Below are 25,362 nucleotides of genomic sequence, written 5' to 3'. Positions count from 1 at the left end.
AGTCAGTTATTATTTTAAAGGATTTGAATTTAAAATCTACTGGAGCACAAAATCCCTCCAAAAGATTTTGTTATACTTTTGATGACATGGGTGTAGCTTTAACCCATTGAAGACGAGTCCTGAGTATACTCCGACAAGTGTCTATATGGGAGATGTGTCTTGTAGCGAAATCAGCCCATCCTCAACAGGTTATTGTGAAGTGAATCAATATTCAGAATGGACGATAGATTTTTAAATTCCCTGTCTGCCTGCTGAAGAGATCATTTCTTCTCACAGTTATTTAGTCAGATATGGCATTGCATTTTTTAGGGTTAATGGAGTCTATGTAAGTGCCATTCTCATTGTAAAAATCTTGAAATTTGGGTCACGATCAGGGTCGCATCTTTTTGATTCTCACAGTAAAAAATTCAAAACATTGGGTCATGATTGTTTGTGAAAGAGCTGACCTTGGCATGTGCAAGAATGATATGCTTACTACAGCAACATCACAATACCAGTTCCATATACCACCACACACAATGGCTGGTAAAGATAGTTGAGCAACACACACGGTGCATTGTGGGATATAAAATTTTGCAATTTTTTGAGGTCACTGTTCTCACTATACAACTTCATGTTGTTTTGCAAACAATTGCAAAAATGTGTTGCAATTTTGGTCACAGCCGAAATCCTGCAAAATAATGTGTCATATGACATATATGTGCACTTCAAAGTAAAAAGTACATGTGCACATCATAATTCATATTCTGTAACGGAAAACTTTGTCTCAAGTGTTCTGAAAATAATGAGAACATACAGGAAAAAAGGAAATATGCACTTGGCTGCCATTCAGCATTGTTATTCTAAGCAACTCGACCAAATCATATTCTATATTCGTGTTTCCTTCTGCATAAACTGTGTGTTTATTACAAGTTACACGTACAGTGTATTGTATAATGTCTCCAGGAAAGATCCACTTACAAGTACCTTTCTCGACGAAGAAGAAGAAGAAGAAGGAAAAAACAAACAAACCCAAAACGGACAATGAGTTGTCCCAGGTTGTGATACCATATTTACATTATAGTTTCGGTTTATAATGAGATGTAATGACATTCTATATAATAGTAGTACATGTACTTATTTCCTTTTTGCCATTGAAAAAGTTTCTTCAAATCTGTAGAGATAGCGTAGTAAGTAAAATGAGATGTGTATGGTATATACTTGAAATGTTTGTGTGTTGTGTGTGTTTGTGAATTTGATTAGTGTAACTTTGCTTGTTTTAAATTGAAATCAGTGCCTGTACACCTGCATGCCAAGCATATTTAAAAGAAAAAAGTTGCCATACACTTGTATGTATGTACTGAATTCTCAGTGTATGGAAATAAAGTACCTTCTCAGTGCTAAATAGTCCTAGTTTATGTTGTTACAGATTGTAAAACTACATTATGTGTCTTTTTATGCACAGTTCTGGGGAAATGAATGCTTTGAAGAAAATAACATGAGATTTACATTGTTATCTTTGACTACAGACTTTGTGAGAAGTTTGAACCATGAGAGCAAGGATGATGCACTCGTACAAGTCCTCTCCCACCTTCCCCTGCTCCAGCCCAGCAGCACTGAGGCTAAAGCAGAGTACCTGAAGCTCATCCCAGAGATCCTGAACTACACACAGGAGAAGGGTGTTCTCCTGGAAGAAGCCCACCAGCTTTTCACATACCTTGTCATACACCCTGTCCTCAGCTGCGAGGAGCGCCTGCCTCACAGCAAATGGATCAGCCAGTTTGAGGACCAGCCGTCGTCCTTTCCCTCGGCTAGCTACCCTGGCTCGCTGACCTCCGACCAGCTGGTCTCGCCGTTCCCCAAGCCCTCTCCGTATGCTCCCCCGCAGCTCCCAGACGGTCCCTCCCGAGGGTTTCTGGTGCCCGGCAGCTGCCATGACTGGTATTCTGGAGGCTCCTCCACTGAAGGGAGTGGGGGCGGAGGCCTGCTTGCTGGACCAAGTTCCTTCCACCAGCCACTAACAACAACTATGTCAGCTCCTCCGGCAGTCAATGCCTCTGGATCCTCAGGTAGCCACACATTTATTTACTGCATCTTTATATTACCTTGTCAGGTTAGAAAAAATATGTCCACATATGAATAGGAAGCTCATCATTTACTTCTAGATAAGATCCTTCATTTTTGTGCATCAGCTTTTAACAGCCAGTAAAATTCAGTTTAATATGGCTGTGAGGCCAAAAGACAGTTTGAGTTGAAATAAAATATTGATGATTCTGTATAGTGTGTGAAGCATTTGAGGTCACCTTAAACACTGTTAGTGTTAAAACACACCTTTGTCTTCCTTGTCTTTTTCAGGTTAAATGACTTTGCTGTCATTAAGTTTTAGTTGTGATAGCCTTTGTGTAGAGTTAGTTGCAGTCTGAAAATTTATATTATTACCGGTACTCTTACTTGTATTGCTTTAAGAAAAGCGTTGCATTCTGTGTGTACCACAGGATTCTATTTTTCTTTATGCACGACATTTCATAGTTTGTAAAGGCCTGAACAAATTTAGGATTATTTTCTGTTCTAGATGATGGTTTCCATGGTAAAGGCAAAAGAAATAGCTTCCTGGAAGAAAACAGTGGAATGAAAGGTAAGACTCATTCGGTTTTCTCTGTGTGTTTGTGAGACCTTGCTAGCAGCACATCTGCCTCCGAGTTTTCAAGAAATCAATATTATCATTGATTCGACTTTCTTTAGATGTTATTTGTGTCATGACCTTATATCATGTTGGATAGTCTGAGCATAATTGTTTCATGACAAATGAAACAGTAAGATGAGCCTCATTTTGTTGAAATCAGTGTCTGTAAATTGTGATGCCCATTATTATTTCTAAAAAGTAGGATTGATGACAAAAAAAAAAAAATAAAAGAAGTAGAAAGGAATGGAATGAAAGCTTATTCTCATTGCCTTGGACATACCAGTGTTAGTGCTTTACCTGTATTTCTGAACATTGAACTCTTTTTAAAGTCAAATCTGTCTTGTCATTGGGGGGAAAAAGAATGATTTCAATGCCTGTGTTTTATGTGTGCATGTTACCCCATGAATAGATGTACCGGCATGGCTGAAGAGCTTACGGCTACACAAGTACACCAGTCTCTTTGAGAAGTTAGACTACAAGGAGATGATGATGCTCACAGAAAAGCAGCTTGAAGAAATGGTACGTACCAGTCTCTACCTTTTTGCCTCAGTCCAGTACAATCCCCCCTATCTCCCTGTATTTGTGTTACAAAAATATAATTCATAGTGTAGATTGTATGTCAATTAGTGTTAAAAATAAAATGTATGTTACAACTAAAGGCGTCACTTTTAATGAGTTAATGGCATATTGTGCCCCTGTATGTGTTCTATATTTGTGTAAGTCTTTGTGTACCAACATAAAAGTTAAATAACAAACCTGCATTTTTTTTTTTGAAAGAGTATGAGAGCTCAAATTTTCTGTTTCAAATGGCTTTGTGATGATGATGAGCTCCTTAAAGACTGTGTTGTCTGAGGACATTCTTCTCCCCTTGAGAGGTCAAGGGTAATGTTAAACATGGCTGGCTAACGCCACAAGCAAAGAAATATACTGCTATACGTGAAAATATTTACAGGAAACAGACTTTTATGTTGTAGGACTATTCAGTGTTGGGGTAATACAAATTTTGTCAACTAGTTCACATTATATCAACATTCCAAAGTTTCATTCCAAAGTAGTTGCAGACTAGTGGCTTGATCTGATGTCATGCTATTCATGATAAGGACAGGCTCATGTGAGTGAGGTAGGAGAAAATGTTATCAGAGTTCTCTAGTTTCAAATCTGTGTGTGTGTGTGTGGGGGGGGGGGGGGGAGGTGGTACATGTAGTGTTGATATAGGGGAGAAGACTTATGGCAGCCATGATGTGTGGGTCGCATTAACATGATTGTTCACATTATGTTAATCAGATTTTCCAGTCTGACCAGTCCCCCTTGGTATTGCATAGTAGTCCAATCCAGATATGTTTCAAAATCAAACTTTGTGGAATATCACCTACATGTATTTTGAAGAGAGGCAGAAATGTGTCAATTCTACTGAGTAATTTTTAAGTTGATGGATAATGTTTTTATTTCAGTGTGCTAAGACGCCAGTAGGTACATTGTAGTAACAAAGGCCTCCCTCACCACCCCCCCCCCAAAAAAAAGAAGAAGCAATAGAGAGCATACCTTTTGTTATGTATGGAAAAAAAAACCCTTCGCTGTAATAGTACAGTAAGCATATATTTTTTAATATTCTTCTAGCAAGGATTCAAAGGGCTGCAAGTAACATGAAACAAACTATCAAAAGATAATCAGTTTTGCATTTATGGATTAACAGTGCAATGAATGATTTGTCAAGGTAAATTATGTAAAAGTATACTACAGCTATATACTCAGTATCTTGTGGTCTTGCAGGTTTCCACAACCAAACAATTGCAGGGTTAGCAGTTTCATGTAGTTTATCCATTTAAATTGTATAAAGCTGCATTCACAAAATGTCATTCAAACAAAGGTTCGGGTCTCAATCAGTAAAGGTGGAAAAATGCTTGTACCTATGGTGCCATAGCTGCTAAAATCACGAAGCATTTATTCTGACAGATGAACAAACACTGAAATTGGGCAATTTTGGCCATAATTGTGGAAGCCAGCAATTTGATGTTGCAATATATTTGTTTGTTTGTTTGTTTGTTACAATATGATATTTGTTTGCCTGTTCTTAATATTTTTATGGAGCAAAGGAAAATTGTGTTGATGCGTTCCTTGGCTTTTTCTCTCAGGCCAAGTGAAAAGAGGATTGTGTTGGAATTGCATCTTTGGCACCCCATCTTTTCCCATCAGATTCTCAGTGAATGTCAGACCTATCTCGTTGGCCATTATTGCCTCACAAATTGTGATTGAACACTATGGATTACTCACTATACACCATGCAATCTTGAGATTAAAGGATAATGTGTGCTGTATAAAGATAAATAGTTTACAGATATGGACCACTTTTCAGGGCATTGTTGATATCATTGCACCAAATAAAAGCAGTCCACAATGGTTTGACATAACAAATAAAATTCAGTGAGATTTTTTGCTTGGTCAGTTACAATCACAGAATGTGTATATTCCATAATCCTCACCAGGTATGAAGATGTAGAAGTGAAATCTTGTTCGTTCCTTCTCAGTCGTGCGTTGCTAGAAGTGAAATCTTATTCATTCGTGAGTTGCTGGTGGCAGTTGTGATGAGGATCTCTCTACAGCTCATAACCGGGATGTAATAGGAATGGCTACTTGATAATACATCAAGCCAAACCCTTGAGTGGCGAGAGGACATGTTTCTTGGCAACGGTTGATCCATACTTTCGCATGTCAAAATCCCCCGTGTTTTTTTTTTTTTTTTTTTTTTTTTTTTTTTTTTTTTTTTTTTTTTTTCAGGGGCGGTGTGCACTGGGAAAGGAAAGGGAATTGTGTGATATGAAAGCAGAGCCCAAGAGTTTGGGATAATTATCTGTCAGTGTGGGAGACCAACACAGCTTTGTCCATCCAGGAATGTTCGTACCACTTCCGGGAATGTTCATTACTTTGGGATAGCTCTTCTGCACTCGGCTAGGAGCTGGCGATGTTAAGAGCTTTCTGCTACAAGTAATTGGGCTTGTGATAATGGGCCAAGACAATGTGACTGTCAAAACAGTTCATTTCTTAGAAACAAAGCAGACCACTTCAGAAGGGGGGAAAGTACCTAAGTCTTCTTCATTGTTTAGCAAAATAGCGCGTTGGTGAAGATTGCAGGGTCGTTGGTTGTTTCAAAAAGTGCATACTAATAGTATGGGCAATTAAGGTTTGAAGGATGTCATAAAAGATGCTATGAAATGGGATGGAGAAATGATTACGCATAGTAGTGATGAGTTAAAAAAAAAAAAATCAGATCAAAGCCCCTGCATGCAAGCTACAAAATGTCTTTCAAGTAAAATTAACTTTCAGAAGTTTTCCCATGATTGCTGAATTGATAGCAACATACATTCTACAGTATTGTATGTTTTTGCAGAAGTGGTCATGATTTGATTATACTTACACCTCCCCATCCCCTTCCTCAAAAAAAACCAACAACAACAACACAAAAAAGAACTTTTTTTTCTTTCATGACAAGTTACCAACATGGATATGGACTTGCTGAACAGAGAAATTTTTCTGTAGAGCAAAATTATATTTTTGTTTACTGATTATGATTTCAATCTTTCATCAAGGCCTGATTTTTTTTTTTTCTTTTGCCCACTTGCGATATGTTGACATGTTCTTGAAAAGTTGTATGATAACTTGTTTGTGACATGTTTTTGTATTCCCATGCAGGATGTTACAAAGGGTGCAAGGAATAAGATCATGCTCAGTATACAGAAGTTAAAAGAAAGGCAGCAGGTCCTCAGAAATCTGGAAAAGGTGAGTGAAAAAACTCCCTCCCCCTCCCCTTGATATTTGTATGTTATAACCTGTTGCACATCAGTATGGTTGAGATGGTATGGCTGTCGTCTGTCCAGGGTAATCATTGGGGGACTCTGCTCTGCAGGAGCGTCTGAGCCCCTGCGTGGGTACAGGTATGGGTTGAGCTGTGTAATCGATATGTATCAAGATAAAGTGGGATTTATGTGTGCATGATGCATATTGCTTGTATACCTGGGAAGAAATGAAAGAGAAAAACAAAACCTCATATATCCCTTCTTGTACCTGTGAGTATATTATTCCATAACAAACCTAGATACCATTAGCCAGGCAGGATGTTGACAGCTAGGCAAAAGATAAAGAATGGCCGGTTGTACATACATGTAAACTCAGATATGATATTTTTCTCTTTTTGGTTGTGTACATTTGCAAGCAAATTCTCATCCCAAATACATGAATTGACAGAAAATAAAAAAGACATTGAAGAAACAAAATGCAAGAATGCTGGCTGCTATGTTTTGTGTTCAAGTACATGTAAGTACATCTTAAAGGCATAATTCACCATTTTCGGAAGAAACAAAAACCCAGCATTAGTGCTTTAAAATAGTTCTAAAATGTGAGTTGGGGATAGAAATAACCACTGTAAAAATTTGAATCCGTATAATCGATGTTAAGTATGGTTAAATACACAAAATGTAAACAATAGTTATGATAAAAATGTTTCCAGACTAAACCGTGTGCAGTCACGGTTTAATGAGAAAAATACTGATCTCCTTATATTTTAGGCTTTATTGCAAAAATTTTATATGGTAGGCTGTTTTGTGATACAACAAACCTACACATATGCATCTGTTATGTGGTATCTTGAAAATTTTTTTAAATCACTGCTCCCAAAGGTAAACAGTACCTTTAAAGCAGTGCCAAATACTCTCCAAGACAACAGTTAAATTATAGCTATTCTGTGACTGAGATGAGCTGTGACACATGATCGATCAGTAATGGTACATCTTCTATGCACAGCTTATAGACCACAGATATCTGTGCCGGCATACATACATTGTATACTGTACCTGTGTAAGAAGTATTTATAGAAGATGTAGTCTCAGAGGGAAGTCATGAATAACATGGGCCATTGCACCTGTACACTTTGTCTACAAGCTTGCGGACTAATAGGAACCTTATCTTTAAAGGATAATTCATTACTTGGCATCACTCCCTTATACTTGTCAGTCATGAATGCTCAATTCTGTTGCTTTTATAGTCTAATCCATTATACACATGTATCTGCTTTCCCTCTGAACAAACACCGTCTATCTCTGCATTTTCATGAATGCCAATAGCGGATGATGATAGACCCACTGTAATGCTGTAACAAGATTGAATTCTAAGTATGTGTGACATTTGCATCATGGGTTTGTAGGATCACCTTTAACGCGCAAGACCGTGGGTGAGGGGGTTATGCAGGCTGTAGGGGGGACGGGAGCGAAGACTGGCATGCTAAGTACATGAATGCAATGCGGAGTGGAGCGGAAGCTACTAGTTTGTCTGTAGCCTTGAGGAAATGCCACCTGTCACTCATGTTATTCGAAATCCTGCGCTAATTTTGTGGCCAAGTCCCCTGTTGTCAAGGTTGTGAATTCCCACCCCCACCCCACACTCGTTCCCCTTCCTCCTTCCCCCCCCCCCCCATCCTATAATCTGTTCCATGCATCATTTCTAAGTCAATAGAGTATTGTCTCCCCAACAAGATAAGTCAAGTTTTTGGTTTGCTCGGTGTCATCTCCCACTATCTTCATTTGGATAGAAAAAAAAAAAAGCAACAGAAACTTGGCACAGTTGTAGAGATTATGCGTTCATCTAATAAGTTCAAAGAGTCTGTGATATTTAGGCCTATACAATGTACGAGTGTGATTGTGATTTGCAGCCCTCGGTAGTCTCAGCTAACAGTAGTTTTGTACCATAGATCATCTCAGAGCTGCCAAGTCTCCTTGATTCTTCATGTCTGGATAAGAGACTACCAAAATCTGTGTGATTTTGGAATTATTTTTGCCCATTTTGATCCACGTAACATGCAGTTATCTCCCTAATTGCTCTATGGAATCTCCCATAGTTTAATGGGTTAAATGGTGGCAGCCCTGTATTCTGTACTCCGCAATCATAGAGAATATCTTGTGCTTGTCAGATAGGCCTCTATCAATAGTAGTACACAAACACTAAACTCCTGAATTACCAGAAAACTTGAAATATGACAACTGTTATACTTACACACACAAACACACACACACACACACACACACACACAAAGAAATTGTTGTACCTAGGCTGGCCTTTGTTTTCTTGTAATCACACACGGGCCCGATTACTGCACCAAATTTAGTCACATTTGGAACAGCCTCTGGAGGGAGTACGGGCTCACCTACTCTTGGTATAAATGCACATGGGCCCAAGTGCAGTACCAAATTCATCAGAAGATAGCATCAAGAGATGATTTATACAATCAATGTCACACGCAGCATGCAATCTTTGTGCACCACATCAGAAGAAAATATTTAGGGCCTACTTCCATGGAGAGTGCAACTATGATGAAATATAAAAAGTTTTCATTTATAGGCCAACCCAAAATGCAATTTATGCAAATATTGTGGACCCAAATACCACAATTGGGGCCGGGCTCCGACCAGTCTGGCAGTTTAAGCGGGTTCATGGAGATTGTACGTGTGTTCTATGGTAATGTAAGGTCAAGCATTTTAGCACTTCATTATTGTTCAGGTTGTATTTACACCCAAGGCATTTTGTTTACATTCCAGTATTGGATAATGCATGTTCTGAGATCCCCTTTGTAGGTGCAGTTGTAGATTTACTGTAGATCCGCCCTTTTTTATCATGAATGACAATGGCTAGTTTTTAGGGAGAGGGAATATTGCCAAAGGCAAGAAAAACATCTATAGGCTTATTCCTACACTATGCATGCTGCCCGTTTCCTCTGGTGACATGATCTAATGTCTGGTAGGAGGATATCGGTGGAGGAGGGATGAGGAAGGACCTTTTTAAGCCAATCATAATTTGGCTCTCTGCCCTAGAACGCAACCCATCCAACAGTCACCATGGACGCTCCCTTCAAACTTTCTGTGGCTTCAGAGGATCGCTGGAATTTAAATGATCCTTCCTCTTCTGTGAGTCCCTCTCGAAGGGGTGGAATTCTTAGTAAAGGAGAGAATACCACATAGTCCCCTATGACAGTTCAGTTAGGTCTGTATGATTGGACTGGCCTACATGCATATCAAATTGATTCCATGTCACTGGGCATGGGATGTATGTATTAGTAATGGTAATTTATATTAGTTTGTGTTTATGTGTGTAATTATATATGTTTGCATACATGTACATGAATATGTTTGTGTTTGTCTGAATTATTATTTTTTCTTTCTTTTGTTGTGAGTTTTATAGATGTTTTGTTGCAATTTCCATCTGATGGAATAATTTCAAAGTACATATGCCATGAATATTATACATATGAAAATGTAAAAGGATGTAATACATGTAACTCTTGCGTTAGGCATTTAAGGTGTAACAAGTACTGTAGAAGTGAAACTTTCTGGCATGTATTTCCCGGGCATTTGTCTGTGAAATTATGTATTACCTCTCATGACTACGGTCATGAGATAGTCTTGACAGTGGGCGGGGTGGGGGTAACATGAGGGATATGGGATAAAGCGGGATGTATCAAGACTCGCCTGTGTGTCCCCCATACCATCTGACAGGCTGACCTCTCTAGGATTTGCCGACACCATCGGCCAAGGGACTTGGATGGTGATGAGGTTCTTCCTGCACCCATTGAATGTAGCCATCAGTCCAACTCCTCCCTCCTCCCCTTCTTCCCCTCCATTTTAACCCCCCCCCCCCTTCCACCATCTACTAGTCATGTTGACACGTGGCCCCTGTCATGTGACATTAGTCTGCATTTCCTTTTGTCACTTGTGTCATGGGATGGGGGGGGGGGGGCGGTGGATTGGAATTTTACTGATTGGCTGTAAAAGTTTTTGAGTGAGCACTGAAGTCTAGGCAACACACAAGAGTTTGATTTCTAGGAAATATTTGTGTGTTTCTTTCGTGCCATATGAAAGCATGGTTTGCTGTAACAATGTTACTAAAATGCACATCATAAAAACAGAAGAAGTGATATAGCACTTCATCACATTCATATTTTGTTGAATGCAGAATATATAAATTATTTGGAGCCGTTTCATGAACGATCCCAAGTGAATCTCTGTACTGGCAAAGTTACAGCAAAGAATAATGAAAGGTAGAAAGACTGATTAAGACAGATTTGCTGTTTGGTGGCAGTTTTATTATGAGGTTAGATTTGATGAAATGATGTGAACATGATGATGCATTCATTGGAATATGATTTCAGAAAATATCTGAGACCAACACCCATGTACAATTGTGTATTTTTGTTATTGGGTTTTGGGGTTTTTTTTTTTTGGTAATATATGTTTGAAGTGTTTTCCCTACTTCTCTCTTTCTCTCTGACATTCATTTTACTGCATGAAATATTGATCCAGTTCTGAAAATGCAGTTGTTGACTTTTTTGTAGCATTTTTATCATATTCTTGTTCTGTACAACTGTCTCTTTTTCATATTAATGGTAGATATTGTATAGTAGGTGATATAAAAAAGGGAAAAAAAATTGTGAACTTTTCATAAATACCAAACTTTATTTCCAAATAGATAAAAAATATGCCAACACTATGTTGATGTCTGCTTGTATAAAGTACACCGGAGTTAAGGATAGAGAGCTGATTTTCTGTCTTGTTTGTTTGAGAAATGCAAAGTGACATCCGCCAGTGTTTGTAATTGATGAAATCTCTTGGAAGAAAGATAGAAGAAATGTCACCATCCGCAAGAAGAAGAAGAAAACCGTTTTTGCTTGGGAACATGTCTCCTTTTTATTTTCTTTTTTTTTTATTGCGGAAGCTCTTCATTAGAACTGATTGCCTGGTGAAGTCTTTTTTTTTTTCACTCATTGTGTACATTAATTACACAAAAGAAGTTTACCATGCCTGTTTTTCCTAAGTTTAATTTGGCACATAATGCTGAATACTCTTTGCCCAAACCATATCCAAACGGGGAGTACATGTATGTGTATTTGTGTTTGTTTTTTTTTTTAATGTGTGTGTGTATGTATTTAGGGCATTACATGTACACCTTCTTTAACTTCCCCCGCCCCTTAAAAAAAAAAAATTAAGAAAGAACAGCAACAACACGAAACTCAATAATGTAATGATAGCAATGGCTACAAAGACTTATAGCCATTGTCACTGTGTAACAGAGCAAGAACAGTATTGAAAGTGGATGAACAGCCCCTTCACTGAATTTGAAAAAACAAAATAATAATGATAACGGATGAAAGGGGGGGGGGGAAGGTGTGTGGTAGAATAAGAATTCTATTTCCGTTTCTGGCACTGGTGACGATTTGTTGCCTGGCAACCCTCCTTTGTGTTTGTGGGGAATATTTGAAGGCATCTCATCCCCGGGCTGGCGCTCCGTATGGGTCAATCTTTTTGAGGACATCAACTCTCCTCGTCCCCGCTTTCTCCTGAATGCTGCCTTTGATATTGTTTGAAAGTGCCACAAGCCTGGAGAACCTCCGCTTTTCAGATGGAGCGGAAGATGGCTGGTGAATTTCTCTGTGTACATCACCTGTTATAATGTTTGTTTTCCATTTTTTCCCCCTTTTCTCTCTTTTTTTCCTCTCCACAACACAGTGAAGATTGGGACGTTATGTTCCTTTTCTCTCTCTTTTTTTTTTTTTGGGGGGGGGGGTGGGGTCTTGAAACAGTTTCCATACTGTCAAAAGTGCATGATTGTGTGAAGTGAAAGCCACAATCTTCTTTTTACTGGAGCAACCCAGTCATTACAAATATATTACTGGCACTAGCAACGGATGTGACAGCATTTTGGCATTGATGTTTTATTTCCTGCCTCAGAGATATCCATGCTCAAACTAAGCACACCATTACATGGACATAGAAATAACTTTGCCTCATTTGCAATCTTCCAAAATGGGATGGTAAGCTCACAAAAACATCAAAAAAAAAAAAAAACCAAGATCAAGTTTGATTGACGAGTCATTTGTAGCTGTTTTGAGTATAAAAAGCATTTGATGCGGCATTCATGTGTTTTGTAATTCCAATGTTACAACAAAGCAAAAAAAGAAAATTTAAAAAGAAACGTACAAGATTTTTGTGTTAACAATTTACTGAAATATTGCTTTGGATATTCAAAGAAAATAGATATCTTTATTTGGGCATGTATGCTTTGTCACATGTGCTTTGTCGCTGCCAGTTCTGTAGCAAATGATTAAAATCTGACACACAAAAGTCTGCTGTAAAATCTTTTCGTAAATTTAGTGGATATTTGGTGGTGTTTGCAAAGAAAAGTTGCTACACAATCAGTAGGAGCATACTGAGGAACCTTCAATATATTTGAATGCAGTATGCATGCATGAAGATCACATTGCTCTGATATTCCTAGCCTCTCGTGCATCGAGTCCTTTATACTAACACAGTTTTGCATCATACTTTTTTTTTTCTGTGTGTGTACAAGCTGTATCGTTTCATTAATGGTCATATGCAAATATCAAAGTGAATTGCTTTGTGAATATCATAGAAGGTATTGTCACCACAGTCGGATAGGTATAATGCACATTATATGGCCCTTCTTGGTATGATTGAGGACATGGATAACAGCATTGAACCAGTTAGTCATCATGCTTTTTATAAATCAATGGGTCCTTATTGATTGCACATGCTCGACCTTATGTATCATGCATGTTTATGTCCCTACTGGCACTAGCAACAGATGTTTCAGTGAATACACAATATATCAACGTTGTGATAGGAAATGGGTAATTTGGCCATTGTCGCTGGAACTGCTTGTTACTAGGTTTGGTATGCTAATCATTGTTAAGCTCAGTAAATGTGAGTTGTCATGCATGTTTGTTTGTTTGTTTGTTTTCCTAGGGGTCCAAGTAATAGGATGATTACTCTGTTCGGAATCGTATCCTATTCACTCTTGTCAAAGTGAATGTGAAAAGCTTAAAACCAAACTTTATACCACAAATTGTTTCATATGGATCATGGAACAGCATGGAGATTTTGCTAAACTGCTGGGATTTTGACATGAATATAATATGTTAAAGTTTCACAGTGCACTCATTTTGAAGTATAGAAATGACAACTTTTTCATGATGTATAATTGTGCTTGGCCATTTTCTTTTCGGATTTTTTTGGGATAAATTTGATGATTTTATCATTGCGAAATTTGATAATTTTAAAGAATGTTTGCTTGTGTGTGTGTGTGTGTGTGTGTGTGTGTGTGTGTGTGGTTGTTTTGTTTGTTTTTTTAGCTCTTTGAATTATGGAAAATGTCCCATTGTTGGTGAAATAATTTAAGTTTACAGCATCCCGGATTTGAGATACAATGTAACAGGTTGAGATGACAGGCACTGAAGGATACATTACTATTGTTGCGGGCTTGACTGAGCTCTAGACAGATTGTAAAGTTATTTCATCTGATTTTCCTTTTCTTTTTCTTTCTTTTCTTTTTTTTTTTCTGCTGAGGTCATTATGAATATCTGAAATTGTAATATAAATTCTCTCTGCAGAATTTGTGTTTAAACAGAATGAAAAACTGTCATAACATATCTGTGTTTGTTTGTTTTTTTAACAAAAATTGTTTTTATTCCTTTTATAAGGATATCATGTCGTCGGGTAGTGCAAAGAACCTCAGGAATGCCCTGAATGACATCAAGAACATGCTGATCACCCCGATCCGGGCCATCGACCCCGAGGAGCTACGGAGTAGCAGCAGCAGCAGCAGCGGCACCAGCGGTGGCAGCAAGTCACTGGAGGAGAGCGGGCCAAACCCTGCGGGGGTGGTGGGAGACATGAGGCCGGACAGCAGTCTCTCCTCCTCAGACACGGAGCAGGGCTCCCAGCCTGTGGCAGAAGGGGACCTCCCGGGACAGATCACCAGGTTTATGGGCAAAAGTGAGTACCTCCTTGATGCTTTCATATCTGAAGAAAAATAGCCAACACTCCAGTGCGCTGCATTTTTATACCACCAAGCAGTAATTTAGCATTGGAGTGAGTATTGCATTCTGAGGTGTGCTTGGAGCATCGCTTTCTTTTTGTATGATTTTGTTTTGTGCATTATTTTACATATTGCTGTATTCTTTTACGTGTAGGGGATGCTTAAATTATCTGAGAACTAACACCCTGATAGCATGATATATCGACAAAGCTCATCTAAGGGTAAGCTCATGAATATTTGTCTGGCACCTGGAAGCTGAGATGCGTGTACGCCCACCATCATCAATCTTCTCATATGCATGACAATAATTCTAGATTCTGTGAAGCATGTTTGTTTGCGAGACTCTGTGTGTGTGTGTGTGTGTGTGTGTGTGTGTGTTTGTGTATAAGAGAAAAAAAAGAAAGCAAAAGAGAGAAGAAGAGAGCGAGAGAGAGAGAGTGTCTTGATGAGGGGATTATAATTACAAGTGTATAGCCTAGAGTTAAAGGAACTCTTCATTATATTCCTTTAGCTACTGTGTTGTCGTTAGTTTTCCATCAAGCAACTACCCATCAACACAAAGGGATATAGAACACTTGCTTGATTGAGCGTTTATGGTAGTGTGAATGTGTGCTTGTGTATGTATGTATGTATGTGTGTGTGTGTGTGTGCCTTTCTGTCAACTCCTAAGAGAGACTGCCATTGTAAAATGCTGGAAAACTGGGACACAGCAATTGTGTGTAAAGGTTACTGAGAAAAAGAAATGTGGAATACACTTTTCCTCCTGTCTCCTTCCTTTGCCTTTGCCTTTGCCCTTTCCACCTCATCCATGGGTAAAAGGACACAAACACTGTGGGGACCAATGGGCGTGGTTGTCGTAGTGGTGGTGGAGGAGGAGGAGGAGGAGAGAGAGAGGGGGCTCTTGAGATGGAGACTGTGCAGAATATATACCATGAAAACTCGCTACAATGTAAGCAATCATACTAGTACTTGTAAGATACAGCCCCCGAGAGAAGAAGAGTTGATTGCTCATTTCTTTTTTCTTTTCTTTTTTTCCTGGCATGCAGTAAAAATTGCATTGTTTTGAGGAATGAATGGTCATTGGTGCAGTATGATTGTTATTCTAATGCAATGAGAAAGAAGAATGAATTAGAATGAAAATCAATAGAATTAAAGAAATATAAACAAAATGTAAAAATAAAGCAAAGTGTGAACAAACAAACTATACATCTACAATTTGTACATGCAATTTCAAGTCCTATGAAAGCATTTGTTTTCGTTTTGTTTTGTTTTTGATATGTGAGATCTTCACTCAATATATTATAGTGAAGAAACTGACACTGGGTATTTATGAGGATTGTACAAATAACAATTCAACTTGGAGTCTTGATGTATTCCATCTGATTCATGGACTACAATGTATTTGTAATGATTCTTGTGGCAGACTGTGTTTGCGTTATGAAAATACTTGATGATTCCTTTTTAAATATTTTTGTTGTTCTACCTCCATCACATGACTTCTTACAGCAACAAAATACAAATAACAAAATAAATGAGAGAATGATGAGGAAAATGTGCTGGAAGCAATAAACTTATGTTTCCTGTTTACATAGTGGTCTAAATGCTGCAAACGTTATGAAAATTATATTCTAGCCCAGATCTGTTTGCTTGTCCAGGTATAGTGTAGTAGTACCTGGGAAGTTTCAATGCAGGGGTTGTTTCTGTAGTTTTACATTTTACTTTTACATTGCTGTCATAGATTGTTAAGGGGAGTTGGGAGCATTATTGAACATCAAATATTTTGTGGTTGCTGTTGTCGTTGCTTTGTTTTGTTTTGTTTTGTTTTGTTGGCTGGGGCACCAAAAACGCAAAACACATGCTTTCAGACTGTCTGTCTGGTTAAATATTTGTATTGGTATGTTCTCTAAATCATTTACAAAGGAAGAAGCAAGGCATTAAAAAAAAAAAATATTATTCATTTGAAAGATTGTTAAATACCTGAAGTTAAAGGACAAGTTCACCTTCATTAATATAAGGATTGAGAGAATGTAGCAATATTAGTAGAAAACATCATTGAAAGTTTGAGGTAAATCGGACAATCTGTTCAAAAGTTATGAATTTTTGAAGTTTTGTGCAGTCACCGCTGGATGAGAAGACTGCTGCAGTGTATGATGTCACATGCGTACAACAATATAAGGAAAATATAAAGAGAATTTCACAAATTTCATCTTTTGAAAAGAGTACACATTCCCTTGACTGGTTACTGACATATGTTATGGGTAATATTATTCCCATTGTCTTTAGAAAGAGGCAAGTCAAGTGCTCTTTTATATGCGAAAAGAGTGAAAATATGTCGAATTTTCTTTACATTTTCTTTATAGTGTTGTACACATATGACATCACGAGCCTTAGTAGTCTCCTTATCCAGCGGTTCCAACACAAAAATTTTAAAAATTCATAACTTTTGCATCAATTGTCCAATTTTCCTCAAGCTTTCACTGATGTGTTCTACTAATATTGCTGCATTCTCTCAATCCTTATGTTTATGAAGGTGAACTTTTCCTTTAAGGGCAAATGTGAATATCCCACTGCTTCCACAATAACTTACACTGTACAGGCTTACTGTCATTTTATCAGGGTTGGTACAAGTCTTGGCTGCATAAGAAAAATTTAAAATTCTTTGGTTTTATAGGTTTCTGAAATAAAAAGTAAAGAACAAAAGCACTTCTTAAAAAAAGAAAGGAAATTTTTACAGTACTGTATTGCACTTTGTCATATTTTTCAGAGGTCTACAATGCCTTTGTGTGAGCTATTAAGTTAACTTGTTTGCAATGTCCAAATGCTGCTGAGATGCCGAGATCTAAATATTGCTCTTGTGTTTAACAAATCCCCGCCGAGGGCAGAAGAAGAAACTAATATGAAAGGATCTTCCATGAGAAGTGGCATGATTGGGGGATTGCTTTGATTGCAGATGAGGCATATCCTGTCTACACGTAGCTCATGGAGATTCATGCGACACATACAAACACATACAGACAGACAGACACACACACACACACACACACACACACACACACACACACACACACACACACACAGACTTGGGTTCTATTATCTCACTCATGACTTTGAAGCCCCCCTAAACTTGCAGCTGATACATGAACTAATATTTTCTGACCGGCATTGCTATTATGAGAATGTGTGTTTCTCAGTGAGAATGTAACTTCATGTTTCTAGTTTGCTTAAAACAAAGTTTCTTTTTGTTTGCCTGTTTTTCAGTGTTTTTTTTTTTTTTTTTTTTTTTTTTTGTTGCATGTTTGTCATTTTTTTTTTTATTGTTGCCTTTACAACTGCACAAGATGAAATCGATTATGGTTACTAACATTTAGGTCATTAAATAAGCTGTTTTAAAGTCCTAACCAACCTCAAGTGTATTATTGTTATCATCATTGTCATTATCAAAACGTCTTTTGGACTTGTGACACTTAGGAAACAGAAGTGAAACAGCAATTACGGATGTGGTTTCTCAGAACCTGGGTAGTTGTGGGTTTTCATGTGTTGGAAGAGCATTGTACAGCATGTATTCCGCCATCTTTAGAATACACCAGACAGGATATACTGTCAAGAATTGATATTGATTACCTCACATGAGATACTCACTGGTTGTTCTTGGAGTGACACTTAAATATTGACAGCTCTGCAACTCACAGAGTCTTCTTTTTGTTTTGCTTTGTTTTGTTTTGTTTTTGTTTGCTTTAACATCTTTGCACATGCTTGAAAGAATCGTTCCAATGACAACTCTTTATTTCAGTGTAGTAGTAATCTATTGTGCCAGTGGACATGAATGTAGCATGAGTAAGTAACCAAAATTGAAAACTCAGTATCCTTTGGCGGCATTTATAGTAAGCATTGTTTTGGGATTGTGACATCATTTCAAGGGATACGAGGAAGTCTGTCCTGCCATGCCTGTAGTAATCTTCAATGTACAATGTAATACAATTGTACATCCACGCCAATTCAGAATACGTTTAGTTTCTCCCCCTCTATCCTCTTTAACCCCCCCCCCACTTTTTTTTTTTTTCGTTGTTGGAGATTCTTGCCCTTCATTAATGATAATTTCAAGTGTGACTGCACTATTTTCCTGAATTCACATAGAGTTTTGGTCACTTCCTTTTTTAGACCTTCATGGGAGCAGTGCCAAAGCGTTGTGGATGTAATGTATTAGGCCAGACTGAATTAATTTTATGAGTTTCCTATCCATGATGCCACGATTCCTTGAGCAACCCCATTCCTACTCTCCCCCTCCCCTCTTGTCAAGTATATTTCTGTTTTACTTTTTCTTTTTTGTTTGTAAGCAAAGACGTGGCAAAGAAGAATGTGTGTCGCGCCACAAAAAATGTCAATATCGCGAGGCCTGGTTGATTTCGGTTAAATGAAACGGTGACTGATCCGAGTTGGATGTCTCGTGACTGTGTGCAGTCACTGACCGCATCCAGAGGCTTTCATAACAGGATATACAGGAATCTGATCCTGAAATCATGGGAACATTTTTGTCCACATTATGTTATTACCACTCAAACATTTACATATCTCCATGATAGTGCATGGCATTGTTCTCCCTAGGTTAGCCTCTCATGTGCTACCATGCTTCCCTCTCCCCCTCTCTCTCTCTGTCTCTCTGCATCTGTGTGTGTGTTTTTGTGTTTGTTTGTTTGTTTGTTTTTTACAAAGTCCTTGCTTTCTTTCCTCCTGAAAACGTAAAATAAAACATAAAATAGTAGAATACTTAATACATTTTCATGTGGCATTCATAGTGAGCAATCTCTTCAAACTTGTGACTGTGTTCTACCAAAATGTGATTACGGATTGTTGTTCTTCTTTTCCTATGTGAGAAATTATGTCTCATCCACTTGTAGATATATTTCTTAGCAGTGTAAATGCATTGTTCCACCAGGGAGGTGGTCTCTTCCCACCTCCCTGGTTCCACTCTCCTTTAAAATTGTGTGTATATGTAAATACAGTGGCGTTTAGATTACCAGTTGAAGAGACAAATGCCCCTCAGCAACCAGCTACTCATGTTCCTGTCGTTCCTTTCCTTTCCGCCTCCCAGTGTGCACCCAGCTCCTGATGTCGCCGCGGCCGCACGAGGAGATCATCACCCAGTACCTCCAGCTCCTGGACAAGTGCTACAACCACGAGGCGTTCACTGCCGCCCAGAAGAGCAAGCTGCTCTCGTGGCGGAAGAACTGCCAAAAGTTCAGCCCTCACCCCTACACGCGCAAAGCCTCCTTGGACAGCAAACAACAGCGCAAGTGAGTTGCATTTTTGGAAGTTGTAGTAGTACGTTATTTGTTATCAATTTTGCAGTGACTGCCACAAAAGCACGAAATGACATACATGTACATTGTACATCACAGCCAGTAAACAAAGTGTTCTCTATAACAGCAATTGACAAATTCTGTACTTTTTTCTATCTGCTGTATTTCCAAGTCTTGTATTTCATTTTTGTTGTTGTTGTTGTTGTTGTTGTTGCTCATGTTGATTTTTTTATTTTTATTTTTGACTTAAAACTTTTCATGAACATACAGTGAAACATTGTCGTACAGAGGTCAGATACATGTAACAAAGCCCTCTAATAACAATGTGATTTTGCAGGCCCCAACTCTTTCTGTTTCTTTGTTTTTGTACCAGATATAGTGAAAAACCTGATATAACAAGTTGATTGTCATGATTTTTATATCCTTGTTGGGAGATTCCCCTGTACTATGATATCCTAGATATCCACTAATTCCTTATCAGCTGCGTGATTGATGCCTGTTCTTGTATTTTTCCTGGGTCAGCAGCATTTTACCAAACAATGACTTGGATGACTTTGTCTTTCAAAATAAGCTCAAGGTGAATTGTAACACATAGTAGTTAGTGTCTTGTCATGAACGGTCTTGTAAGTTGTTCCTCCCCGAAAGTAAGAATTGCATACTCTGTACTTTCTGTTGCTATCTTGTGTGCTTAACATTTATGTGCAGAGAATACATGTAATGATTGTCACTCATTCAGGCCAGTACTCACACACACACACATATTCAATACACGCTTCACAATTAAACGTTATGAGGTAACCCGCACTTTGATGAGGAAGTTGCAAATAAAACAAATTCTCAACTTGTGAGTCATGCGGACATGTTCACCATCATGTACTTTATGATGCATTACAAATTTTACCATGATGATTTTATTTCAGTTAGAAAATTCTGTGACAGATGATAGTGTTGTATTTTTAGATAGGTATTTATTTCTATGTTTACTTTGTTTCCCAAGTAAACTGGTCTTTGCAGAAATGTCAGAGCATTGGTGTGCTTAACCTTAATAGTGCACAGAGTATCCATAGTGTTGATTTAATGAAATTGACACCCAAAAAAAGAAAAAAATGGGGGGGGGGGAATGCTCTTTACTATTTGTATTTGTTGTACAGTGTATGTTGTATTTTAGGTTTCATTTAGCGAACTTACTAATAGTTTCCCACCGACATTGCATCAACAGATTTGTGTCAAGAGAGACCGGTTCTTATGTCAGCAACTGTATACACTAACGTATGATTGGCATTGTTATGGACATGAAAGTGAGAGAGATACTACAGCTTTTTGCATCTGTGTCATATAGTGTGTATTATGCACATTTTGTAGTGCAGTGACGGTGTTGATCTATAGAACGGTTTTGGAGGTGGAAAGTTTCGTTGGGTGGAAGAGATAATTGTACAAACAGGAAACAGTGCAGCATTCATTCTATTCTGGAAATGTTAGTCATTGAGATCCTGTAGTGGGTTGCTGTTTGCTTTCAAGGTAAATCATCAAAAGTTTTACCAAAACCATTTTCATATTGTTGGACGAAGTTAAAGTGATGACCCCTAAGAGCAAAGTAGATTGAAAATTCATTGTTCCAATATTTCACAGCACTGTCACAGAATGCATCAAGTCAAAGGTTAAAGACCCCCAAACAAAAGGAGCCATAGTAGTAATAGAACTGGTAATATGTAATACTGTAAAAGTGGAAATTTTCACGGTGTGAAAATTTTCACACATTTTGCACAACCAGAAGCTAGCGCAAAAGTAGAAGCACGTAAATATTTTTGCATACCATACCATGTTCCAGTGGGTAATGTCCTGATTCTGCAGAATTAAGAACACACGAAATTCATCTTACCCGGCTGAGCGCAAATAATTACTAGCGTGAAAATATCTACTTTTACAGTAGAACACTTGCACGTTGCATTCATGTCAGGATCAGAGATAGTATTTTGGCATATTGTTAGATTTGCAAATAGCACTTGACTCACAAAATTCACAAAAATAAAAACCCCACAAAATATATGGCATATACACAAAATGGGACTGTATTGGACACTTTTCAGTGGTTATTGTATTAGGTAGAAATTGCATTCACTCAAAGAATAGTATCTCCATTGTGATAAACACAAAAAAGGGGATGGAAACAAAAGAACATGAGTCTCACTGACAACTGTGAGATTCATGACACATAGGCAATGTACCAGTACTAAAGATAGCAGTTTCTCTCACTGCAGCTGGAGCCACTACCCAACAGCCTTCCGTGAGCACACTACCCCAAGCTCGGGGGTGGCCGTCGGTGTGCGGAGACCGGTCGGCGGGCAGCCGTACGGCCAGATGACACAGCCCCACCTCAACCCCTTACTGTCCATGAACAACCTGTGCAGCACCAGCCCCGTCTACAGGCAAACCCCTGGCAGCAACATGTATCTCCACCACAGACAGGTATGGAACAGGGAGGATTGAGGGGGGGGGGGGGGGGATGATAAAAATAGAAGGGGAAATGGTCTTCTTCTAGCCATGTGCCAAGGCTAATGTTTGTTTCCAAGTGAGGTTTGCCTGAGTTCAAGTTTACAGATTACTGTTTACAGATTCTCCGGATGCTAGGCTCACAGTAGATACTGTGACATGAGACTAATGCTTCTCTCTGAGCTATTAGCTTGATTCAGGTGGAAAGAAATGCAGACTGTGTATTACAGAGTAGAAACGGACCATTTGTAAGTGGTCTTTGCCTTTTTTCCTTCCATGTGCAGATGTTGTGAGAGGTAATAGAGTAATTGCAAGCCATTGCACTTGTGTGTCCAACATGCATGGTCTCTAATTTCAGTGTGCCAGTTTCAACTTTCCCATTACGGTGGTCATCGCTTAATCGGGAGGGGTCGGGAGACTAAGTTTTTCTCCCATTTAAGCAGTGCTCCCGCTTAAACAGTGGCTGGTATTGGCCCATGCAAACCACACAACATGAAGTGCAGTATGTGGATTTACACTAAACCATACACAGACATTGAACTCACTTATATCCACAGCAACAAGCACACAATGTCAAAAAAAAAAAAAAAAAGACACAAAAGTCTGGTTAAAATCCTTCATATTGATTCACAAAGTTAACTTTTTCAGAGTTAACAGTACATATATCAAGTAGTGATGCCTATGACCCTGCCAATGTAAAGAAAGAGGCAGCAATGCCAACTTGAACACGTTTCAGTCACACCATTCAAGGTAAAACAACATGCACATTACAGCACTTTATGAACAACAAAGACATTTTTCTCATATTCATCCTGCCTTCTTACTCTGTCTTTCACACACCCCCATCCACAAACACACACATATTGCACGTACAGATGCACAAAGAGGTAGAGTATATGGGCCGCATGTGGGTAAGGTGACTCTCCATTCTTGCACTGAAGGGGTGGTATAAAGTGGACATTCGTGAATAGACGCTGATGATGCTTGATAGGACAGCCAGTACTACGTCCTACTGTGTATGATTAGACAGTGCAATCGTCAAAATCTATCTGGGATTGGTTTGAAACTAACTATTCTGGTAGAGAACTGAATTCCCTTTTATTATTTCTAAGTATTTACTTTCACCTTTAGACATTAATGATGGACAATGGAAGTGTTTAAGCCAAAATTTGTCCTGATTAAAGCAGTTAATAGTTCCAATTAAGCAGTAGAAGTGACATGTAAAAAAATTGTTACTTTGAATTTTGTTCCACTTAAGTGAGCTTCCCTTAAAGTCTTTCCCAATTATTGGGTGAGCACAGCATATGTTTTCCATGCCCTCCTCTGCTTTGATTTCTGGGATGAATGGCAACAAACTCCTTTTTGTGTGTGTGTGTATGTGCATATACAGGGCTCCACACTTACTATTTTTTTGGTGGCCCAATGGGGCCACCAAAATCATCAATTTCAAATTTTTGATAGCCTGAGAGAAAAATTTAGTGGCCCGAAAAAAAACAAAAAAAAACGTTAAAAGTCCTTTTTTTTTTTTTTTTTAATGAGTCACACACTCACTGCATGCATTTATGCATTTCCGGCACAAAAAGTTACGAATTTATTGACATAGGCCCCTACTTTTCAAAAAAATTTGGTAGCCCGAGGCGGGCCACCAAATTTGAACTTCTTTGAAATTTGGTGGCCCGACTTTCATTTTTGGTGGCCCTGGGCCACCGGGCCATCGTTAGTGTCGAGCACTGGCATATATGTCTGTTTTTCGAGAATCATATTCTGCAAACCTATCAGAAGTGCTGATAGTGATTTGCAAACCAGGATTCTGACACTCTCCAAGTGACCCCGTGTAGTACAGACATGTAATAGTGAGAAGTGGTCCACGCATCAACCTGCGGTTAATTAACGGTTTCATGGGCATTTTAAACTGGGCTGTCATTTGTGCAGACTAATGATGCAAAACAAAGCCATACTTCCTCATTGTAGAAGAAGGTCAGTGTCCACAAGAAACTTGCCAGTTTTGTTTGCAAACTTACTTGTGGTTGCAGGGTTGCATGTTTTGCTAAAAAGAACACATACGTGTACATGGTTGTGCTGGAACTGACAGTCATGTAACCTACTCAGTAGTCAAGATCTTGTAAATACTTGCATCTATCAGTGTAAGAGAAAGAAGACTGTTTGGATGTTGTGATCCAAAGTGGATTACATTGTGGCTGATGTGAAGTAGAGAGAATAAAGTCGTGTATCTATGCAAAGAAAAAGAATCCTGCGTATGGAGGGAAGAGACTTGGGTTAAATGATGACAAAAACTTTGAATGCTTTTCAGAAAATACAGTTAGATCTTTCTTTATTTTGTCTGTGCTTTTTATTGCTATGTATTTAGATTTTGGTTGTTGCAACCTCTCTTTGGCAGTTGCTCTGATAAAGTTTATATGAAATGGAAAAAAACAACAACATCAAGACAGTCATACAGCGGAGATAACTCTAACATGATTCTAGCCAAGCATTTCTCAGTAGTGCTGCCTCACAGAAAATGAAGTAGTCTGAGTGCGTCCTTTTATTATCCTCTTATTGGGGTCCAAGCCCCACTCGATTACCATCAAGGCTGCCTCATTCGCCACATCTCAGCCGCAAGTAGCTCCAGGCAACTCTCGTTGATGACAAACAGGTGACATTGGCAGTCACATGACTTCCGTGGGCTGTCATGTGACAAGCGTGTCTCTCCAAGATGGAGGAGCTGCCCACGTGGCATGAGTCACTGCAGCAGGGCGGGGCGGCGCTTCCTTAGCTCAGGGAGGGTCTGCCATGTATGGAGAAGTGTCACCATTGAAAGGACTAGATTCCTTGGAAAGGGGTGTTTGAAGGGGTTCTTTGAAGAGCAAGAGTGCCTTTTGCATCATTTACCTTAGTAAGTCATTGTTTGCCACGATTGCACACCTGACTCGGTGGACAGCTTGCCAACTTTGCATATTTTACTCAAACACACAATTGCGCACAAACAGATCGATTTATCACAATATGCCACAGTACATTGAAAGCATCACTTGCGATTCTGTT

General features: G+C 38.7%; 1 protein-coding gene across 1 annotated transcript in view; it reads left to right on the top strand.

Moving 5' to 3' along the window:
* The window catches only part of LOC140228388 (protein Smaug homolog 1-like), a 72,518-nt gene that overhangs the window by 35,814 nt on the left and 11,342 nt on the right, over window positions 1-25,362 (top strand). The window contains exons 3-9 of the mRNA XM_072308611.1: window positions 1,509-2,048; window positions 2,552-2,614; window positions 3,072-3,181; window positions 6,350-6,436; window positions 14,196-14,490; window positions 19,623-19,824; window positions 22,089-22,296. Coding sequence (XP_072164712.1) covers window positions 1,509-2,048; window positions 2,552-2,614; window positions 3,072-3,181; window positions 6,350-6,436; window positions 14,196-14,490; window positions 19,623-19,824; window positions 22,089-22,296 — 1,505 coding nt within the window. The remainder of the gene's footprint in view (window positions 1-1,508; window positions 2,049-2,551; window positions 2,615-3,071; window positions 3,182-6,349; window positions 6,437-14,195; window positions 14,491-19,622; window positions 19,825-22,088; window positions 22,297-25,362) is intronic.

Source organism: Diadema setosum, chromosome 1, assembly GCF_964275005.1.
Source record: "Diadema setosum chromosome 1, eeDiaSeto1, whole genome shotgun sequence".
Taxonomy (NCBI): domain Eukaryota; kingdom Metazoa; phylum Echinodermata; class Echinoidea; order Diadematoida; family Diadematidae; genus Diadema; species Diadema setosum.
Note: the sequence above shows the minus strand (reverse complement) of the source record. Positions and strands in the feature narration are given on the sequence as shown.